General features: G+C 49.2%; 1 protein-coding gene across 1 annotated transcript in view; it reads right to left on the bottom strand.

Annotated features, from left to right (window-relative positions):
- LOC136571790 (prostaglandin reductase 2-like) overlaps positions 1–19,924 on the bottom strand; it is a 152,739-nt gene extending 132,815 nt beyond the window's left edge. The window contains exons 1-2 of the mRNA XM_066572419.1: positions 19,841–19,924; positions 17,854–17,865 (exon numbers count right to left, since the gene is read on the bottom strand). Coding sequence (XP_066428516.1) covers positions 17,854–17,865; positions 19,841–19,924 — 96 coding nt within the window. The remainder of the gene's footprint in view (positions 1–17,853; positions 17,866–19,840) is intronic.
- Between the last annotated feature and the right edge of the window lie 2,717 nt (positions 19,925–22,641).

Genomic DNA, 22,641 nt, shown 5'->3' with positions numbered 1-22,641 from the left:
AGCTCCTTAGCGTGCGTCACTAAGCAAGCGCTGCGATTGACTGACACTGTAGCTTTACGGTTAGTGTAGCACCACCCGCAAGGCGATTCATTATGGGCATCTCAAAGCAGCCATAGGCCCGGGCCCAGGGTAACGGCTCAAAATTGGCATTAGAACACAGTGCGGCCGGTGGCGCTGCAGCTGAACCCCAGGGGCCTGAAAACTGAAAGCATTGTCGGAAGGGAGCTGATGACGGCTCATCTGTCAGAGGCGCTACAGCAGTGAACTGGAGCCTCCGTGCCCAACCGTATGATATCTTCTATGAAAGCTGGAGCAACAGGGCACTAGAGAGTCCATGCCAGCCCGTATGACATCTTGCATCCAAGCAAAAGGTGGCCCTGCTTAGCACTAGAGCATCCATGCCCCCCGGTGTCACATCTCGTATCCAAGCTAAAGGCGGTGAAACAGGCTGCTGCAGCTACCTTCCCCTTCTCCCACCCCCGTATCACATCTTATACAAAAGCTGGAGGTGTCCCAACAGGGCACTAGGGATTCCATGCCCGCCCGTATCACATCCTGAATCCAAGCAAGAGGTGGCCCAACTTAGCACTACAGCATCCATGCCCCACCACACCGTAGCACATCTTGTATCTAAGCTAGAGGCGGTACAGCAGGGTACCAGAGCCTCCACGCCTGTCTATATGGCATCTCGTTTCCAAGCTAGACACTGGACCAGGATTATAGATGTAAACGGGCACCTAGTGACATCGTGAGCCTCGTGTGGCGCAGAGCATTAGCGCAGTGGTAGTGCTGCAGTGCTAAGCTCTCGCTCACGACCTGAGATGTGCGGGTTCAATCCCTGCGTACGTCAGGTAGCCGGCTCAAGGTCGACTCAGCCTTCTGTCCTTCCGAGGTCGGTGCAATGAGTACCCACTGGGCCCAGTGGGGGGCAAAGTGACAGCCAAAGGCATACAGCCATCACGACTAGGTGGATTACTGCCCAGCGTGCTTTACTTTTACCTTAGTGGCCTAGGCTTCCTACCACACCCAACCCTCTGGGCTCTGTAATAAATGAACGGCTCATCTCACAGCCTTTTACTCTAATTAGAGAAGAATTCAAAACCGTCAAAACTCAAATCATCACCGCACAACATAGTTCCGTTACACACTGCAATCTCCCTACCGCACTCCCGTGGGCGTCCATTTAACCCAAACAGTTTGCACATACAGAAAACCACAAAAAATCATTACAGGCCTCATACATTCTGCACATGTCGCCAAGGCGCCATTTTTACCCGGAACCCGAACGCTGCACTGCCCACCACGCTGTTAGCCACCAAAAACGTAGGTGGCTATGGGTGATGCTGACCCTCACCTGGCTTGGCTCGCCGGGCCTCACAGCTCCACTGCCGCACCCCCTTGCCGTTGTGGCGGTCGACCCATAGTACCGCCCAATCATGACTGTAAACCTGAGCACTATCTCTATGCCGCCAACCGCAGAGTCTTTGCCCTTAGGGAGACGCGCGCATTTTACTTATCACAACAGAACGCAAAATTCGTGCCGAAATATTAGCTCCGCGTGCCGAAAACCCCGAAAGAGCCAACCGAAATGAACCATTAGGAGATTGCCATTGGAAAAACAGTGGCTTTGTCACCTGCCTATCTGCTTATTCCACCAGCTCCTTAGCGTGCGTCACTAAGCAAGCGCTGCGATTGACTGACACTGTAGCTTTACGGTTAGTGTAGCACCACCCGCAAGGCGATTCATTATGGGCATCTCAAAGCAGCCATAGGCCCGGGCCCAGGGTAACGGCTCAAAATTGGCATTAGAACACAGTGCGGCCGGTGGCGCTGCAGCTGAACCCCAGGGGCCTGAAAACTGAAAGCATTGTCGGAAGGGAGCTGATGACAGCTCATCTGTCAGAGGCGCTACAGCAGTGAACTGGAGCCTCCGTGCCCAACCGTATGACATCTTCTATGAAAGCTGGAGCAACAGGGCACTAGAGAGTCCATGCCAGCCCGTATGACATCTTGCATCCAAGCAAAAGGTGGCCCTGCTTAGCACTAGAGCATCCATGCCCCCCGGTGTCACATCTCGTATCCAAGCTAAAGGCGGTGAAACAGGCTGCTGCAGCTACCTTCCCCTTCTCCCACCCCCGTATCACATCTTATACAAAAGCTGGAGGTGTCCCAACAGGGCACTAGGGATTCCATGCCCGCCCGTATCACATCCTGAATCCAAGCAAGACGTGGCCCAACTTAGCACTACAGCATCCATGCCCCACCACACCGTAGCACATCTTGTATCTAAGCTAGAGGCGGTACAGCAGGGTACCAGAGCCTCCACGCCTGTCTATATGGCATCTCGTTTCCAAGCTAGACACTGGACCAGGATTATAGATGTAAACGGGCACCTAGTGACATCGTGAGCCTCGTGTGGCGCAGAGCATTAGCGCAGTGGTAGTGCTGCAGTGCTAAGCTCTCGCTCACGACCTGAGATGTGCGGGTTCAATCCCTGCGTACGTCAGGTAGCCGGCTCAAGGTCGACTCAGCCTTCTGTCCTTCCGAGGTCGGTGCAATGAGTACCCACTGGGCCCAGTGGGGGGTAAAGTGACAGCCAAAGGCATACAGCCATCACGACTAGGTGGATTACTGCCCAGCGTGCTTTACTTTTACCTTAGTGGCCTAGGCTTCCTACCACACCCAACCCTCTGGGCTCTGTAATAAATGAACGGCTCATCTCACAGCCTTTTACTCTAATTAGAGAAGAATTCAAAACCGTCAAAACTCAAATCATCACCGCACAACATAGTTCCGTTACACACTGCAATCTCCCTACCGCACTCCCGTGGGCGTCCATTTAACCCAAACAGTTTGCACATACAGAAAACCACAAAAAATCATTACAGGCCTCATACATTCTGCACATGTCGCCAAGGCGCCATTTTTACCCGGAACCCGAACGCTGCACTGCCCACCACGCTGTTAGCCACCAAAAACGTAGGTGGCTATGGGTGATGCTGACCCTCACCTGGCTTGGCTCGCCGGGCCTCACAGCTCCACTGCCGCACCCCCTTGCCGTTGTGGCGGTCGACCCATAGTACCGCCCAATCATGACTGTAAACCTGAGCACTATCTCTATGCCGCCAACCGCAGAGTCTTTGCCCTTAGGGAGACGCGCGCATTTTACTTATCACAACAGAACGCAAAATTCGTGCCGAAATATTAGCTCCGCGTGCCGAAAACCCCGAAAGAGCCAACCGAAATGAACCATTAGGAGATTGCCATTGGAAAAACAGTGGCTTTGTCACCTGCCTATCTGCTTATTCCACCAGCTCCTTAGCGTGCGTCACTAAGCAAGCGCTGCGATTGACTGACACTGTAGCTTTACGGTTAGTGTAGCACCACCCGCAAGGCGATTCATTATGGGCATCTCAAAGCAGCCATAGGCCCGGGCCCAGGGTAACGGCTCAAAATTGGCATTAGAACACAGTGCGGCCGGTGGCGCTGCAGCTGAACCCCAGGGGCCTGAAAACTGAAAGCATTGTCGGAAGGGAGCTGATGACAGCTCATCTGTCAGAGGCGCTACAGCAGTGAACTGGAGCCTCCGTGCCCAACCGTATGACATCTTCTATGAAAGCTGGAGCAACAGGGCACTAGAGAGTCCATGCCAGCCCGTATGACATCTTGCATCCAAGCAAAAGGTGGCCCTGCTTAGCAATAGAGCATCCATGCCCCCCGGTGTCACATCTCGTATCCAAGCTAAAGGCGGTGAAACAGGCTGCTGCAGCTACCTTCCCCTTCTCCCACCCCCGTATCACATCTTATACAAAAGCTGGAGGTGTCCCAACAGGGCACTAGGGATTCCATGCCCGCATCACATCCTGAATCCAAGCAAGACGTGGCCCAACTTAGCACTACAGCATCCATGCCCCACCACACCGTAGCACATCTTGTATCCAAGCTAGAGGCGGTACAGCAGGGTACCAGAGCCTCCACGCCTGTCTATATGGCATCTCGTTTCCAAGCTAGACACTGGACCAGGATTATAGATGTAAACGGGCACCTAGTGACATCGTGAGCCTCGTGTGGCGCAGAGCATTAGCGCAGTGGTAGTGCTGCAGTGCTAAGCTCTCGCTCACGACCTGAGATGTGCGGGTTCAATCCCTGCGTACGTCAGGTAGCCGGCTCAAGGTCGACTCAGCCTTCTGTCCTTCCGAGGTCGGTGCAATGAGTACCCACTGGGCCCAGTGGGGGGTAAAGTGACAGCCAAAGGCATACAGCCATCACGACTAGGTGGATTACTGCCCAGCGTGCTTTACTTTTACCTTAGTGGCCTAGGCTTCCTACCACACCCAACCCTCTGGGCTCTGTAATAAATGAACGGCTCATCTCACAGCCTTTTACTCTAATTAGAGAAGAATTCAAAACCGTCAAAACTCAAATCATCACCGCACAACATAGTTCCGTTACACACTGCAATCTCCCTACCGCACTCCCGTGGGCGTCCATTTAACCCAAACAGTTTGCACATACAGAAAACCACAAAAAATCATTACAGGCCTCATACATTCTGCACATGTCGCCAAGGCGCCATTTTTACCCGGAACCCGAACGCTGCACTGCCCACCACGCTGTTAGCCACCAAAAACGTAGGTGGCTATGGGTGATGCTGACCCTCACCTGGCTTGGCTCGCCGGGCCTCACAGCTCCACTGCCGCACCCCCTTGCCGTTGTGGCGGTCGACCCATAGTACCGCCCAATCATGACTGTAAACCTGAGCACTATCTCTATGCCGCCAACCGCAGAGTCTTTGCCCTTAGGGAGACGCGCGCATTTTACTTATCACAACAGAACGCAAAATTCGTGCCGAAATATTAGCTCCGCGTGCCGAAAACCCCGAAAGAGCCAACCGAAATGAACCATTAGGAGATTGCCATTGGAAAAACAGTGGCTTTGTCACCTGCCTATCTGCTTATTCCACCAGCTCCTTAGCGTGCGTCACTAAGCAAGCGCTGCGATTGACTGACACTGTAGCTTTACGGTTAGTGTAGCACCACCCGCAAGGCGATTCATTATGGGCATCTCAAAGCAGCCATAGGCCCGGGCCCAGGGTAACGGCTCAAAATTGGCATTAGAACACAGTGCGGCCGGTGGCGCTGCAGCTGAACCCCAGGGGCCTGAAAACTGAAAGCATTGTCGGAAGGGAGCTGATGACAGCTCATCTGTCAGAGGCGCTACAGCAGTGAACTGGAGCCTCCGTGCCCAACCGTATGACATCTTCTATGAAAGCTGGAGCAACAGGGCACTAGAGAGTCCATGCCAGCCCGTATGACATCTTGCATCCAAGCAAAAGGTGGCCCTGCTTAGCACTAGAGCATCCATGCCCCCCGGTGTCACATCTCGTATCCAAGCTAAAGGCGGTGAAACAGGCTGCTGCAGCTACCTTCCCCTTCTCCCACCCCCGTATCACATCTTATACAAAAGCTGGAGGTGTCCCAACAGGGCACTAGGGATTCCATGCCCGCCCGTATCACATCCTGAATCCAAGCAAGAGGTGGCCCAACTTAGCACTACAGCATCCATGCCCCACCACACCGTAGCACATCTTGTATCCAAGCTAGAGGCGGTACAGCAGGGTACCAGAGCCTCCACGCCTGTCTATATGGCATCTCGTTTCCAAGCTAGACACTGGACCAGGATTATAGATGTAAACCGACACCTAGTTACATTGTGAGCCTCGTGTGGCGCAGAGCATTAGGGCAGCAGTACGCAGTGCTAAGCTCTCGCTTCACGACCTGAGATGTGCGGGTTCAATCCCCGCGGACGACGTCAGGTAGCCGGCTCAGGGTCGACTCAGCCTTCTATCCTTCCGAGGTCGGTGCAATGAGTACCCACTGGGGGGTAGAGTGACAGCTGAAGGCATACCGCCATCGCGACTAGGTGGATTACTGCCCAGCGCGCTCTACTTTTACCTTAGTGGCCTAGGCTTCCTACCACACCCAACCCCTCTGGGCTCTGTAATAAATGAACCGCTCATCTCACAGCCTTTTACTCTAATTAGAGAAGAATTCAAAACCGACAAAACTCAAACCATCACCGCACAACATAGTTCCGTTACACACTGCAATCTCCCTACCGCACTCCCGTGGACGTCCATTTAACCCAAACAGTTTGCACATACAGAAGACCAGAGAAAATCGTTACAGGCCTCTTACATTCTGCACATGTGGCCAAGGCGCCATTTTTACCCGGAACCCGAACGCTGCACTGCCCACCACGCTGTTAGCCACCAAAAACGTAGGTGGCTATGGGTGACGCTGACCCTCACCTGGCTTGGCTCGCCGGGCCTCACAGCTCCACTGCCGCACCCCCTTGCCGTGGGGCGGTCGACCCATAGTACCGCCCAATCATGACTGTAAACCTGAGCACTATCTCTATGCCGCCAACCGCAGAGTCTTTGCCCTTAGGGAGACGCGCGCATTTTACTTATCACAACAGAACGCAAAATTCGTGCCGAAATATTAGCTCCGCGTGCCGAAAACCCCGAAAGAGCCAACCGAAATGAACCATTAGGAGATTGCCATTGGAAAAACAGTGGCTTTGTCACCTGCCTATCTGCTTATTCCACCAGCTCCTTAGCGTGCGTCACTAAGCAAGCGCTGCGATTGACTGACACTGTAGCTTTACGGTTAGTGTAGCACCACCCGCAAGGCGATTCATTATGGGCATCTCAAAGCAGCCATAGGCCCGGGCCCAGGGTAACGGCTCAAAATTGGCATTAGAACACAGTGCGGCCGGTGGCGCTGCAGCTGAACCCCAGGGGCCTGAAAACTGAAAGCATTGTCGGAAGGGAGCTGATGACGGCTCATCTGTCAGAGGCGCTACAGCAGTGAACTGGAGCCTCCGTGCCCAACCGTATGACATCTTCTATGAAAGCTGGAGCAACAGGGCACTAGAGAGTCCATGCCAGCCCGTATGACATCTTGCATCCAAGCAAAAGGTGGCCCTGCTTAGCACTAGAGCATCCATGCCCCCCGGTGTCACATCTCGTATCCAAGCTAAAGGCGGTGAAACAGGCTGCTGCAGCTACCTTCCCCTTCTCCCACCCCCGTATCACATCTTATACAAAAGCTGGAGGTGTCCCAACAGGGCACTAGGGATTCCATGCCCGCCCGTATCACATCCTGAATCCAAGCAAGAGGTGGCCCAACTTAGCACTACAGCATCCAAGCCCCACCACACCGTAGCACATCTTGTATCTAAGCTAGAGGCGGTACAGCAGGGTACCAGAGCCTCCACGCCTGTCTATATGGCATCTCGTTTCCAAGCTAGACACTGGACCAGGATTATAGATGTAAACGGGCAACTAGTGACATCGTGAGCCTCGTGTGCCGCAGAGCATTAGCGCAGTGGTAGTGCTGCAGTGCTAAGCTCTCGCTCACGACCTGAGATGTGCGGGTTCAATCCCTGCGTAGTCAGGTAGCCGGCTCAAGGTCGACTCAGCCTTCTGTCCTTCCGAGGTCGGTGCAATGAGTACCCACTGGGCCCAGTGGGGGGTAAAGTGACAGCCAAAGGCATACAGCCATCACGACTAGGTGGATTACTGCCCAGCGTGCTTTACTTTTACCTTAGTGGCCTAGGCTTCCTACCACACCCAACCCTCTGGGCTCTGTAATAAATGAACGGCTCATCTCACAGCCTTTTACTCTAATTAGAGAAGAATTCAAAACCGTCAAAACTCAAATCATCACCGCACAACATAGTTCCGTTACACACTGCAATCTCCCTACCGCACTCCCGTGGGCGTCCATTTAACCCAAACAGTTTGCACATACAGAAAACCACAAAAAATCATTACAGGCCTCATACATTCTGCACATGTCGCCAAGGCGCCATTTTTACCCGGAACCCGAACGCTGCACTGCCCACCACGCTGTTAGCCACCAAAAACGTAGGTGGCTATGGGTGACGCTGACCCTCACCTGGCTTGGCTCGCTGGGCCTCACAGCTCCACTGCTGCACCCCCTTGCCGTTGTGGCGGTCGACCCATAGTACCGCCCAATCGTGACTGTAAACTTGAGCACTATCTCTATGCCGCCAACCGCAGAGTCTTTGCCCTTAGGGAGACGCGCGCATTTTCCTTATCACAACAGAACGCAAAATTTGTGCCGAAATATTAGCTCCGCGTGCTTAAAACCCCGAAAGAGCCAACCGAAATGAACCATTAGGAGATTGCCATTGGAAAAACAGTGGCTTTGTCACCTGCCTATCTGCTTATTCCACCAGCTCCTTAGCGTGCGTCACTAAGCAAGCGCTGCGATTGACTGACACTGTAGCTTTACGGTTAGTGTAGCACCACCCGCAAGGCGATTCATTATGGGCATCTCAAAGCAGCCATAGGCCCGGGCCCAGGGTAACGGCTCAAAATTGGCATTAGAACACAGTGCGGCCGGTGGCGCTGCAGCTGAACCCCAGGGGCCTGAAAACTGAAAGCATTGTCGGAAGGGAGCTGATGACGGCTCATCTGTCAGAGGCGCTACAGCAGTGAACTGGAGCCTCCGTGCCCAACCGTATGACATCTTCTATGAAAGCTGGAGCAACAGGGCACTAGAGAGTCCATGCCAGCCCGTATGACATCTTGCATCCAAGCAAAAGGTGGCCCTGCTTAGCACTAGAGCATCCATGCCCCCCGGTGTCACATCTCGTATCCAAGCTAAAGGCGGTGAAACAGGCTGCTGCAGCTACCTTCCCCTTCTCCCACCCCCGTATCACATCTTATACAAAAGCTGGAGGTGTCCCAACAGGGCACTAGGGATTCCATGCCCGCCCGTATCACATCCTGAATCCAAGCAAGAGGTGGCCCAACTTAGCACTACAGCATCCATGCCCCACCACACCGTAGCACATCTTGTATCCAAGCTAGAGGCGGTACAGCAGGGTACCAGAGCCTCCACGCCTGTCTATATGGCATCTCGTTTCCAAGCTAGACACTGGACCAGGATTATAGATGTAAACCGACACCTAGTTACATTGTGAGCCTCGTGTGGCGCAGAGCATTAGGGCAGCAGTACGCAGTGCTAAGCTCTCGCTTCACGACCTGAGATGTGCAGGTTCAATCCCTGCGGACGATGTCAGGTAGCCGGCTCAGCCTTCTGTCCTTCCGAGGTCGGTGCAATGAGTACCCACTGGGCCCAGTGGGGGGTAAAGTGACAGCTAAAGGCATACAGCCATCACGACTAGGTGGATTACTGCCCAGCGCGCTCTACTTTTACCTTAGTGGCCTAGGCTTCCTACCACACCCAACCCTCTGGGCTCTGTAATAAATGAACGGCTCATCTCACAGCCTTTTACTCTAATTAGAGAAGAATTCAAAACCGACAAAACTCAAACCATCACCGCACAACATAGTTCCGTTACACACTGCAATCTCCCTACCGCACTCCCGTGGACGTCCATTTAACCCAAACAGTTTGCACATACAGAAGACCAGAGAAAATCGTTACAGGCCTCTTACATTCTGCACATGTGGCCAAGGCGCCATTTTTACCCGGAACCCGAACGCTGCACTGCCCACCACGCTGTTAGCCACCAAAAACGTAGGTGGCTATGGGTGACGCTGACCCTCACCTGGCTTGGCTCGCCGGGCCTCACAGCTCCACTGTCGCACCCCCTTGCCGTTGTGGCGGTCGACCCATAGTACCGCCCAATCGTGACTGTAAACCTGAGCACTATCCCTATGCCGCCAACCGCAGAGTCTTTGCCCTTAGGGAGACGCGCGCATTTTACTTATCACAACAGAACGCAAAATTCGTGCCGAAATATTAGCTCCGCGTGCTGAAAACCCCGAAAGAGCCAACCGAAATTAACTTTGAACCCCAGGGATGTAATAACTTACGGGGCCTGAAAACTAAAAGCATTATTGGAAGGGTGCGATTGGCCGTGTGTGGCAAAAAAAGGGGGGGCCCACATGCCCGCGGTGCGATTGACCATCTGTGGCAAAAAAAAAAAAAATGGGCCCAATGCCCGATGGGCGAATGGCCATGTGTGACCAAAAAAAAAAGGAGGCCCACATGCACACAGTGCAATCGGCCGTCTGTGGCAAAAAAAAGCGGGCAAATTGCTGTGTGACACAAAAAAAAAAAAAAATGGGGCCCCATGCCTGTGGTGCGATTGGGCGTGCGTGGCAAAAAAAAAAAAAAAAAAGGAAAGAAAAAGAGGCCCCAATGCTCGCGATGCCATTAGCCGTGTGTGGTTTGCGGCAAAAAAAAAAAAGTTGGGGCCCCATGCCTGTGGTGCAATAGGGCGTGTGGGGAGAAAAAAAAAGTAAAGAAAAGGAGGCCCCCATGCCCGCAATAAAAAAGTAAGACACCTTGCTTGTGGTTTGATTGAACGTGTGTGGCAATAACAAAAGGAAGCCCTCTTGACCATTGGGCGAGTGGACGCGTGTGTCGAAAAAAATGGGGGCCCACATGCCTGCAGTGCGATTGGCTGTGTATGGCAATAAAAAGGGGCTCTCAAGCCCACAGTGTGATTAGCCCTGTGTGGCAAAAAAAAAAAAAAAGTGGGCCCCATGCCCGAGGCGCGATTAGCAGTGTGTGGCGGAAAAAAAAACAGAGGCCCCCATGCCCGCAGTGCAATTGGCTGTGTGTGGCCAAAAAAAAGGGGGGGGGGCCCCATTCCAATGGTGCGATTGCCCGCGTGTAGCAAAAAAAGAGGGGCCCCATGCCCATGGTGCGATTGGCCATGTGTCGCAAAAAAAAAAGGAGCCCTCAAGCGCACGGTGTGATTGGTGGTGTGTGGCCAAAAAAAGGGGGCCCCCATGCCCGCAGTCTGATTGGGCGTGTGGCAAAAAAAAAGGGGGGCCCCATGCCTGCGGTGTAATTGGACGTGTGTGGCAAAAAAAGGGGGCCCCATACCCGCGGTGCGATTGGCCGTGTGAGGCAAAAAAGGGGGCCCCATGCCCGCGGTGCGATTGGCCGTGTGAGGCAAAAAAAGGGGGCCGCCATGCCCGCAGTATGATTGGTCATGTGGGCAAAATAAAGGGGGCCCCATGCCCGCGGTGCAAATGGCCCTGTGTGAGGGGGAAAAAAAGGGGCCCATGCCCGCGGTGCGATATGCCCCGTGTGGCCAAAAAAACAAAGGCCTCCCATGCCCGCAATGCGATTGGCCGTGTAGGGCAAAAAAAGGGGGCTCCCATGCCCGCGGTGTGATTGGATCTGTGTGAGGAAAAAAAAAGGGGGCCCCCATGCCCGCGGTGCGATTGGCCGTTTGTGAGGAAACGGCCAACTTTTTAAGAAGGGCCCCCCCCCCCCCGCAATGCCCTTCTTAAAAAGTTTACTTCATCTTTCCTCACGGATTATATCCGTGAGTGGAGATAAAACTACGTACCTAAAGACTACAGATTTATCCGCAGACCTACCCTGTCTTCTGCGCACGCACTCATCGCCAAGATAGTTAACGCATGCGCAAAAGCAGCGGTTTGCCAGGGTAATTTAAAATTTCCATGCTCTCTGCTATCAAACAAAGCCGAGAGCCTGGAGATTTTGGGGGCCGCGGTACTCGATCTGTGGTAACGTGATGGCCGTTATTTAATGGATAACAGAGATCATGTAATAGCAAAAAAAAGTCTTAACTCACGTCACAAATCCGAACCATGAGGGGAGGTTAAATTACTTACCTAAGGCCTTCTGATCCTGATGGGATCTTTATTCGTGGACCTTTTCCCAGCTTTAGGGAGGACTCGGGAAATTTAAAATCTCCTTGCTTCTGGCTACTAAAGGTAGCCAAGAGCCTGCAGCAGTGACAGAGGACCGCAGTGAGCGGTCTCCTGTCGCGTGATCGCCACTATCTATTGGATGACGGTGATCACATAAAAGCATGGGATGGCTTTGCAGATTTCAAGAACAAATAACACAGAAGGCAGTTAGGTGCCTTTTGCACAGTATGTCTTCACCACAGCTGACCTCATTCAACATCAAAGGACACCTTTGGAGGACACAAGGCCATGTCTCGGACCATCCACAATCACGAAAAAAGTTTCAGCGCCTCAAGACGGATGTTTGAGACAAATAAATTTAAAAAGCACAAACTAAGTCCAACTTATGAAGACTGCGTGCCTTCGGATGAGCGTCGGAAGGACAAAGAGGGTACAAAAACATCCTTATTGATGTGGAAGCACACCACCACCTTCAGTGCATATTACGATAACTTTTTCTACAACACTTCTGCCCTACTCAGCAGTTCCAGCAATCAGGTTGGTGGAATTGCTGAATAGGGCAGAAGTGTGGTGGAAAAAGTTAATATGCTTGGGAGAGGGGTGGGATCTTGCGACCTGGACACAAAGAATGGAAGCTTGCGATTAACTCTGGACACGATCATGACGACATCTGGGCAACTACATCTGTGGCAAAGTTCTTGAAAACACATTCTCCCGGCTCAACCTTCTCTCAACTCAGCGATCAAGTTGTCTACAACTGCTATATAGACTGTCGAAAATTGCTAAAAGGTGAGATTCCTCCATGACTGCCCTGATAATTTATGTACACAACCGCAATTGCATTGTCCGTCTAAACACAGATTGGGAAGCCCATGAGTTGCAGTGCGAAATGATGGAGCTTCAGGCCATCCTACTGCTGTCGTTTAACACATTTATCGGGAGGGACGACTCTCATACTGTTCATGTTCCTTACACTGTGAGGTTGTGTGGTGTACCTCCCTATTTGAGGAGACTGGAGGCCATGGTGAGCACCAGCAAGACAGATTCTTCAATCAAGTGAGGGTGCGGATTTGTCCCACCGAGGATTGTCCACTCTCTGTAATGTTCCTACTCCCTAATAAGGCGTATCAAGCAGGGAATGCCATCTAATTACATCTTAAAGCTTTAGAACTCTAGATCTATGTATCAATATATTTGTTAAACATTATCAAACTTTAAAATCTCAGATGAAAGGTTTTCTTCCTGGTGGCACATTGCTAGAATGCACACCACATCCTGATCTGTGGTGGTCCGAATGCTGGGACCCTCACTGATCCCGAGAATGAAGATGCTAAAGCAGCGCTGTGATTCCTTTATAGTTTTTTTCCTGTATAGTGGGCAATTGGGACTGGCCTGGGTCCAGGAGGTCGGACCTATATTGATGAAAACGTGATGACATATCCTAGCAACATGCCATCACTTTCTGAGATGGGAAAACCTGCCTTAGGTGTAAAACATGCTACACATGGGATGAACAACCTTATTAAAATACATTTTTAACCCCTTAGGCCTTAGTCACACAGGCGTTTTTTGCCGCGATTTGCGGATCGCATGACGGATGCGCATCCGCAAATCGCGTGACCGGGGCCGGAAAAAAATAAAAACTAAAAAAATCGCCCAAAAATACTGCTCCTAGTTGCGTTTCAATAGAAACGGCCCGGAGCTGTCCAGCGCATTGAATTCAATGAAGCCGGCAATACAGCCGGCTCCATTGAAAGCAATGCGCTGCGGGCAATCGCGGGATGAATTGTCGGGAAGGGCTTAAATATATAAGCCTTTCCCTGAAATTCATCCTGAAAAGTGTAAAAATAAAAAAAATATATATACTCACCTTGTCCCGGCAGACGGAGTTCAGCCGCGGCCGGCGGCAGTCCTCCTGAACTGCTCTGAACTGCTCTCTGTATTATTCAGCAGCCGGGGATTTAAAATCCCCGCCTGCTGAATGAGCTGCCTCTGATTGGTCACAGCCTGACCAATCAGAGGCAGCTCATTCAGCAGGCGGGGATTTTAAATCCCCGGCTGCTGAATACTACAGAAAGCAGTTCAGGAGAACTGCCGCCGGCCGCGGCTGAACTCAGTCTGCCGGGATCAGGTGAGTATATATATTTTTTTTTATTTTTACACATTTCTGGATGAATTTCAGGGAAGGGCTTATATATTTAAGCCCTTCCCGACAATTCATCCCGCGATCGCCGGCAGCCCATTGCTTTCAATGGAGCCGGCTGTATTGCCGGCTCCATTGAATTCAATGGGCAAACATCGTTCTTCTCTGCCACAGCTGTTACAGCTGTGGCAGAGAAGAATGATTTGTCTAGTATATGTTCTCAATGGGGTCGGCGCTGCTGCCCCCGGCCCCATTGAGCGCATATAGAGCGGAGAACAGGAATCGCAGATCGCAGATAGGTGCGATCTGCGATTTCTGTTCTATAATTTATCGGACGAGCGCATAAAAAGCGCTCATGTGTACGATACCATTGCAAAGCAATGGTTTTATAAAATCGCCGGACGCATGCGCAAATCGCGGGAAAAAACGCCCATCTGACTAAGGCCTTAAGGACATGGCCTATTTTGGCGTTGAGGCCCAAACGATTTTTGGTATTTTCTCATCTTCATTTTTCAAAAGCCATAACTTTTTTATTTTTCCGTCGACGCGGCCGTATAAGGGCTTTTTTTTTTGCCTGGCAAAATGTAGTTTCTATTGGTACCATTTTTGGTTACATAAACTACATTGTAAACCTTTAATTTTTTTTTATGATCGTAGGGAGAGAAAACGCATCAATTCTGCCATAGATTTTTTTTTTTTAAAGCGTTAATTATGCAGCATAAATGACACTACATTTTTTTTCTGCAAGACGGTACGGTTACAACGATACCAAAATGCTATTTTTTTTTAGGTTTTTCCACTTTTCCACAAAAACCCTTTTTTTGGAAATTATTTTTTTCTAAACTCACTGCATTCAAAGTTCTATAACTTTTATTTTTCCATGGACGGAGCTCTCTAGGGGCTTATTTTTTGCGAGACGAGCTGTAGTTTTTATTGGTACCATTTTGGGGTACACACGTTTTTATTTAATCACTTTTACTGCGTTTCTTGAGAGGCAAAATGCTAAAAATTAGCATTTTGCCTCAGTTTTTTAGACTTTTTTAAAACACTGTTTGCCGTGCAGGATAAAAAGCATGTTCAATTTATAGTACATGTCGTTACAGACGCGATGATACCAAATATGTGGGATTTTTAATTGTTTTTAATTTTTTTATGCTAATATGAGAAAAAGCATAAAAAAAGGGTTTAACATATTTTTTTTTAACATTTTTATTTTTTGTACTTTGTTTTTCTCTAATTTTTACACCATCTATGTCCCTCTGAGGGACTTCCACAGCAGGACTGCAGATCGCTACGATAAGGCATGGCAGCACTTCTCTCCTGTCAGGCCTTATCGCTTACTTTAGCAATCACAGGCTATGGCAATACAGGACGCCGGTATCTGGTGTCCTGTTGATATAGCAACCAGCCGGGCTCTCGCGATGTTGAGACACAGAGGGAGCGCGCTCCCTCTGTGAACCCTTTCCCCCTTTAACTGGGGGGGGGGGGGGCGCATCTCCGATGGCCCCCCCCCCCCACTGTCGCAGCGGGACGCCGGCGACTAGTGACAGCAGATCTCGCGCTATCCCTATGGTGTAAGGGTACATCATTTTGTGGGAAGTACCACCCTGCCATGACATACCTTACGTCATGGGGCGGGAAGAGGTTAATAGTCTGAACTAGATGAACATGTGTCTTTTCAGCCTAACATGCTATGTTAGTATCTTACCTTCCATGCAATCCCAGATATATGCTGGAACTTTGCTATTCTTCAGCTCGGTGTCACCACGTCTGTCACACAGAGTCAACTCATAATCACTGTCTCATGGGTTTAAGGAGACAATTATCAGAATATAAAGTGGAAAGAATGGACTATAATAGAAGAAAAAAATGTAGGACTACAGTCTGTTCTGATAGTTACAAGGATCAGGTCTGTTTCATATAATAGTTGTCTGGGCAAAAAGCAAAGTATGCGGCAGCATTGGGTGTGACTTCACGTGGCCTAATACCATCACAGGAAAGCTAAAAGCCATCTCAGAACTTTAGTCCAGTTGCTGCTACTGTTTCTAACAAGAGAGGGTGTACCACAGCAATATTGAGAGAATGAGAATAGTCCGGAAGTCCCAAGGCTGAGACAGAAAAAAACTAGACCTTAATTTACAAAGTGTGTAAAATTTAGTGGTTTTTTTTTTTGCAATGGCTGGTCAGTCAAGCAGAAAGATTTACTGCACAGGCATTCATCTATAAAAAAAAAATTGCACTTCAGCACTGTGTTTATCATTGCTCATCTTGAACTTCTGAGTTCATGAATATAATGCAACAGCTGCAGTGTATACTGAGTCATACATATGCAAAGGCATAAAAAAAAAGGAAAACGGGGAGTAGGGGAGAGAAATTTTTATCCCCACTCATTACCTTCACCATGCATTTTAGATTCATCACAGCTTGAAGACTTATCAAACTTTCATCCATCTGTGCTGTCAAGTCTCTCTCATATAAATATTAACCACCATATAATTATCTACACACAATGCTTACTTCATAGCATAAAAATTTACGCAACTACTACTACTCCATCCATCTGCAGATAAAACTCCCTTTATTTTCCAACCTTAACAACCCCCCCCCCTCCTCTGAATTACTGCTATCAAGGAGAGAAAGAAAGAAAATACTCAAAACCTTAACTTTTTTTTAGAATCCTACAGCTAACCTTAGTAGCCTTTTAATATTTTTCCCATAATAGGAACACTCACTGGTCTCACAGAGGTTATCAACAACTTGTTTCTCTTACATGACATTATCACACTGATAAAACAACAGTAACACCATTTAACTCACCAATTGAACTCACTGCAAGCCAATCACAAAACTTACATTTACACAAAAAGCAATAATAAACCTTAAGATTCTTGTACCTTTCCAATTTGCACAAGCTTATACTAAGACGCTGTAATTCACTTCATTCATGTTTGTCTTCATGATAAGTATATATTCATTTCACGCAGAGTACTGCTCCCAGACTCTTAAATTACAAGGTCAGTCACACTCTTTGTCTCTCCCTCCCACCTCCTTTCTCTGTGTGTCCAATATACAACAAATTCTGTGAGGCTGGAGGTGGAAGAAGGGGGGGTGAAGGGAAGAAGCAGCTCCACAAGTAACAAGCATTCTAATTAAAAAAATCTTTAACCATTTGTAAGCTAACCATACCACACAGAGCCAGCACTCATCAAGCCATTGACTGTCAGCTTTATTTACTACTACTATAGACTTTTATTCCTTCCCTGTCTTATCCCAAGACTATCTACATTACGTAGATAAATGTACAAGATAACCAGCAGCACCACTTCTCACCACTCTGTTTTGGTCAGACAATCCACATTCAAAAGTCGCCAGGAATCTGAACGTATTCCTCGCTGAATCCATGCGATGAAAATTATTCAGCAGCATTCGAGCTGCTAGATACAAAATTTGTTTATTCTACCATGACAGACAAAGCTGAAGGCAGCAACGTTTCGACCTGAATGGCTACCAGGGGCATGGCCTGACTGGATGCTGGTAAGAGGGTGGTTTCTAAGATCACTATCAAGCCAAGCAGACATATCACCACACCATCTAGGGGTCTTGTATAGGGGTGGAAGTAGCGCAATATGAGCAAGCGCATCATGTGCTGCCTCCTTATCAGTGGGCGCAGCATCAGCATTTGACTTCCCACCATCCACAACGGAGGAAGAAGCCACCTCCTTCACCAGGAGACAACTATAAGTAAATCCACCATTTTCATTCAAATGCCATTTTTTCTTTTTCCGTTATCACATTCTTCCAGAAAGGCTCATCAGGCCTACCTCCTAAGTAACATTATGTAATCAACATCAACCTTCTTCAGCTTGCTCACATTCAAAATTAACCGCAGCCAAACAAACCTTACATAGCACCCAGACATTGCCCAGCACAATGAAACACATCAGGGTTCTAATTTTGCTTAGGGAGAGAGGCTATAAATGATGCAAAAAACCTATATACAGATTCAACTTACCCAACCAGAACTCTAAAACAGATAAGAAACAATATAAGCAGCAGAGGTATATAGTACATATGAATCATAAGACTCACCTCACTACTGCAGTTTCTCCAATTGTTCTATCGTCAAAGCTTCGAACTTAAGTCTGATACTAGGGGGTGACTTCAACATTTCCCTTAACACATCCATAGACAATTCAAATTGGGTCAGTAGTTTACCTGGGTCAACACACCGCAGGTTTCGCAACACACTCTACAAGCACCAGTTAGTAGATGCTTGGAGAATCATTCATCCTTCCACTAAAGACTAAACTTTCTATTCTCGTCCACACAACTCCTATTCCAGAAAAGACTATTTCCTGATCGAACATGCTTGCCTCCCTTACATTACATCAGCACACATGGACAACATCTCTTTCTCAAACCCCATGCTTATCTCTTTCTCGCTTTCTCTCCCTTCACTACACGATAGGACGTGGCAGTGGCGTCTTAATGAATCACTCATACAAGATCCATTGATTGCTAGGAGATACAAGATGCCCTAGAAGAATATTTTAGCAATATTGCGTCCCAGAAATTGCCCTGCTTTCAGTTTGGGAGGCCCATAAGTGAGTTATTCGCGGTTCCCTCATTAGTATTGATTATAGAATTAAAAAAAGAACAAAGGGGCCCAACTCAAACCTCTTGAGCCATTTCCAGACCTTAAAGGCAGTTCATAAACGAACCCTAGATACAGGGACGGGATGTAAGTTAGCACAATTAAAAGACAAAGTACATTTACTGTCCATGTCACATGCTAAAGGCTGTGTTACAAAATGTAGGAGACACTTCTACAAATTGGGTAACAAACCCAGCCGCACTCTCGCCAGCGCCCTGAGGAAGGAGAGGACTCGTTCCTACATACCACATATCACTTGCACATCAGGAAGTAACCTCCATTTGTATACCCCAGATAGCAAAGGTGTTTTGAGACTATCAGTCCTTATATAACTTATCACCACCCATGTCAGAGAAGGAGCATACTTGACATAGAGCAACAGTCCATTTTTATCTTCTAAATTCAGGACTGCCTCATCTCTCTTGAGAGGCAGTTCAGACTCTAGAAACTCCCATGTCACCAGAAGAGCTAGCTCTTACATTAAAAGAATCGCAGACAGGGAAAGCTCCCGGCCCAGATGGGTTCACCCCATCATACTAGAAGACCTTTTCGAATGCCCTGTCCCCCATTTCCTGCGGGCTGTCAACTCCCTCACTGCAGGCACCAATCTACCTGAGAGACCCTGAAAGCTTTCCTTATCGTGATTCCGAAAGAGGGAAAAGATTCCTGCGAATTCCAGAGCTATCGTCTCATCTCTCTCCTAAACGTAGATCTATAAAGCTCTCCTCAAAAATCCTTGCCAATTGCATATCGCCACTTATTCACGATATGATACACGGACACCAACATTAATTGCATATCCCCATTCGCCTGACAGCAGAGGATTGATTGGTGTCCCCACACTCTTGTCAGCATAGTGTACATATAATCGTTTGACACCCATACAGTATCAGTCAGCAGAACATCCTCCTTTTACACGGAGAGATGTCCTGTCTACAGCGATGATTTTTTTCAGCTCCACAAAAAAAATGCAATCAGCCAATGAACAGGCATTTGCATGTTCATAGTCTGGTTGGTGCAGCTTCATCTGGTCACATGGCCTGATAACAGAGCAAATGAACATTCCTACAAACACTATTGCCCGATCATTAGGCCATGCAGAAGTTCATTATTTCTTTATCTACTCATAAGCTTCCTACATCCTCTTAGAAGTCACTCATGTCTCCACCTAGCTTAACCGGTAATGGCTGGCGACTTATCTCCATAGACAAATATCCCCAAATGCTCTGCAGCATCGCTTTCTAAGAGCAAAAAAGAATTGCCTTAAAAGGGATTGTTTGATTACCAGACATTCCCATTTCAATTGGGCTGAAAGGGTTAAAATAATAAACTGAAACATACTTACCCCTCTGTGGTCGCTGGTATCCAGCGTTGCAGTTTTGTTGCAGTCCCGGTTGTTGTTGTGATCACCGACATTACAGGAACTCATGGGACCACTGCAGCATCACGTTCCTCAACTCCTGACATAATGGCGCTCAGGATGCAAGGGCCAATGCATTGCATTGCTGGATCATAGCAGCCTAGGAGGGGTATGTTTCAGCTTATTTTAAGCCCTTCAGCCCTATTGAAGCAGGGTTGTTTGGTAATTGTACAACCCCTTCAAAACCTCAGTTATTCCAATTAACTATTAGGTTTGGAGATTACCTTGAGACCATACTGCAAAAACAGCATCTTTGAGTAAGAACGGAGTCTTTATTTGGTTCACCCAATATCTGGGACAGAGACGCCGGCCTAAGATAGACAAATGTACACAAGGCAGATATACAGATTATCATATAGACGTGTTAGATCTGATCCTATGGTCATCTGCCTTCATATCAACTGCCTTCTCTTCTACTGTCCACAGGTTTTTCTATTTAACAATTAACCCCACTGCCCCCAAACCACCATTTAAGCGTTTCGATTCCACGTCACCGGGTCATCTGTCCCCAGTGACATCCCATCTACAGGGCACATAATCTAGTAGTGGGCCTGTTCATGGGAGTTCACTAATGACAATCCATTCTGTTTTGGGGTCTGACACTGGCTCTAACAGTCACATTGGTAAACCACCAAATGACTGCTGCAGCTGATGTAAAACAGACTGGCCATGAGGGCAATGGGGAAAAGGGGGCATGAAGCAGCCGGTGAGCAGAGAGGGGAGTATTCATTTTACTATTACCTCACCCCCTCCTTCCAGTGCCACCAATATTTGATTATTAGGAAAAACCCTTTAATATGAAGAAGCAAGATTGGAGGGAATGCAGAATAAAGCTACATAGGGGGTACTTGCATTCTGTACTGTGGGGAGAATAAAAAGATATATTAAATATAGTACATATCAGCATTGTCTACACAAAACAGCAGAAGATTACTGCTTCCATTTTTTTTATTGTAGTGGTGTTAAAGAAATTAGAAAAGAATGTATACAAAGGCAGACATAGCCTTTAAGAAGAACTCCCATGCATGCAACGTCCCTGGCACCTTCCTCGGGTTGCCTGTAAAGAAGTGTAAACCCTGGCAACTGAACTTTTAAAGAATTATAGCGCCCCTCCATTTACGAACATGCGATCAGCATTGGCGGTTTTCAAAGAAACCTTTCACGCAGCAGAACTTCAACACGTCCAATCCTTTTTTGTTTGCAGGGGAATAAGCTTATTGCCCTCTCCCCATCAAGAACACATGCACGGTCGGCAGAGCCACAAATGGTTATGTAAAAGTGTGTGTGTGGGGGGGGGGGGGGGTCAAGACGGATAGCCGTTGGCCAAATGAGCTTGTTTGGCATACGACTGTCCGAAATGTATGGTCAGCTTTATGTGGTGCAGAAGCAATGGCAAGACATTTCTCACTTACCCATCCGCCACCTGAACAAGTGCAGATACCACTGGCTCCATCCACCGGTCAGGAACAGACTATCAGTCTCCAACAGATCCTCTGCCAGATGCAGTCTGACTGGACAAGCGTGGTCAGGCGAGGTAACAGCACATTAAACAGCTCCCCTGTAATAAAGAGGCAGAACATGGTTATCCCATCCACCTTCAAGGGATGTTCCCTAATTACAGGATACTTCTGATCAGCCAAGTTAGTACTTAAAGGGGTTGTCCCGCTGCCCAAACTGACTTTTTTTCCCATTAATGCCCTGTAAAGTAGAAGCATCACACACTACAGCTCTACCCATAAAAAACGATATTTTGCTCACCTTTTTATTCCTTTTCTTCCCCTTATAAAGCTGGCCTGAAGGATTTTTTAAAGATGGCGTCGCTGGGTAATCCCCATGATGCACTGCTGCCTCTCTCTCCCCAGTGTGCGCGCTCCCAATGGCACCGGTCACATGACTGGAGGACCGACGTCATAATGGAGACGCACGCTTCATTGCTTTGAATGGAGCCGTCAGCCGGCCGGCTCCATTCAAAGCAATGAGGGGGCAGGGAGAGTAGTGCGATCTCCTGTTACTGCTGTGACAGCTGTAGCAGGAGATTCCTTCATCTCCCCAGCATGTCCCCTTATCACTGGACACTGTGACAGCAGTGTCCCAGTATCCAGTAATGAGGGGACATGCTGGGGAGAAGAAGGAATCTCCTGCTACAGCTGTCACAGCAGTAGGAGCAGATCGTGATCTCTAGCAGTACTTTCAATAGCAGAGGATCGCGATCCTCTGCTATTGAAAGTGAAAGGAGCACCAAACATGCCCTACACACACACATGCCCCCCCCTCACAGTGCCCACACAGTACACCCCCTCAGTGCCCCCACCACACACATGCCCCTCCACAGTGTCACCCCCCACAGTGCACCCCCACAGTGTCCCCCTCAACCCCGCAAGAAGTCCACGTGACAGCGCGGCCCCCAGCGACGCGTCCACGTGACAGCGCGGCCCCCAGCGACGCGTCCACGTGACAGCGCGGCCCCCAGCGACGCGTCCACGTGACAGCGCGGCCCCCAGCGACGCGTCCACGTGACAGCGCGGCCCCCAGCGACGCGTCCACGTGACAGCGCGGCCCCCAGCGACGCGTCCACGTGACAGCGCGGCCCCCAGCGACGCGTCCACGTGACAGCGCGGCCCCCAGCGACGCGTCCACGTGACAGCGCGGCCCCCAGCGACAAGTCTATGCGACAGCTCACGCCACAGCGACAAGTCTATGCGACAGCACACGCCACAGCGACAAGT

The sequence above is a fragment of the Eleutherodactylus coqui genome, chromosome 6 (genome assembly GCF_035609145.1).
Source record: "Eleutherodactylus coqui strain aEleCoq1 chromosome 6, aEleCoq1.hap1, whole genome shotgun sequence".
In the NCBI taxonomy this organism is placed as follows: Eukaryota; Metazoa; Chordata; class Amphibia; order Anura; family Eleutherodactylidae; genus Eleutherodactylus; species Eleutherodactylus coqui.
This window is presented reverse-complemented; position numbering and strand designations above follow the sequence as displayed.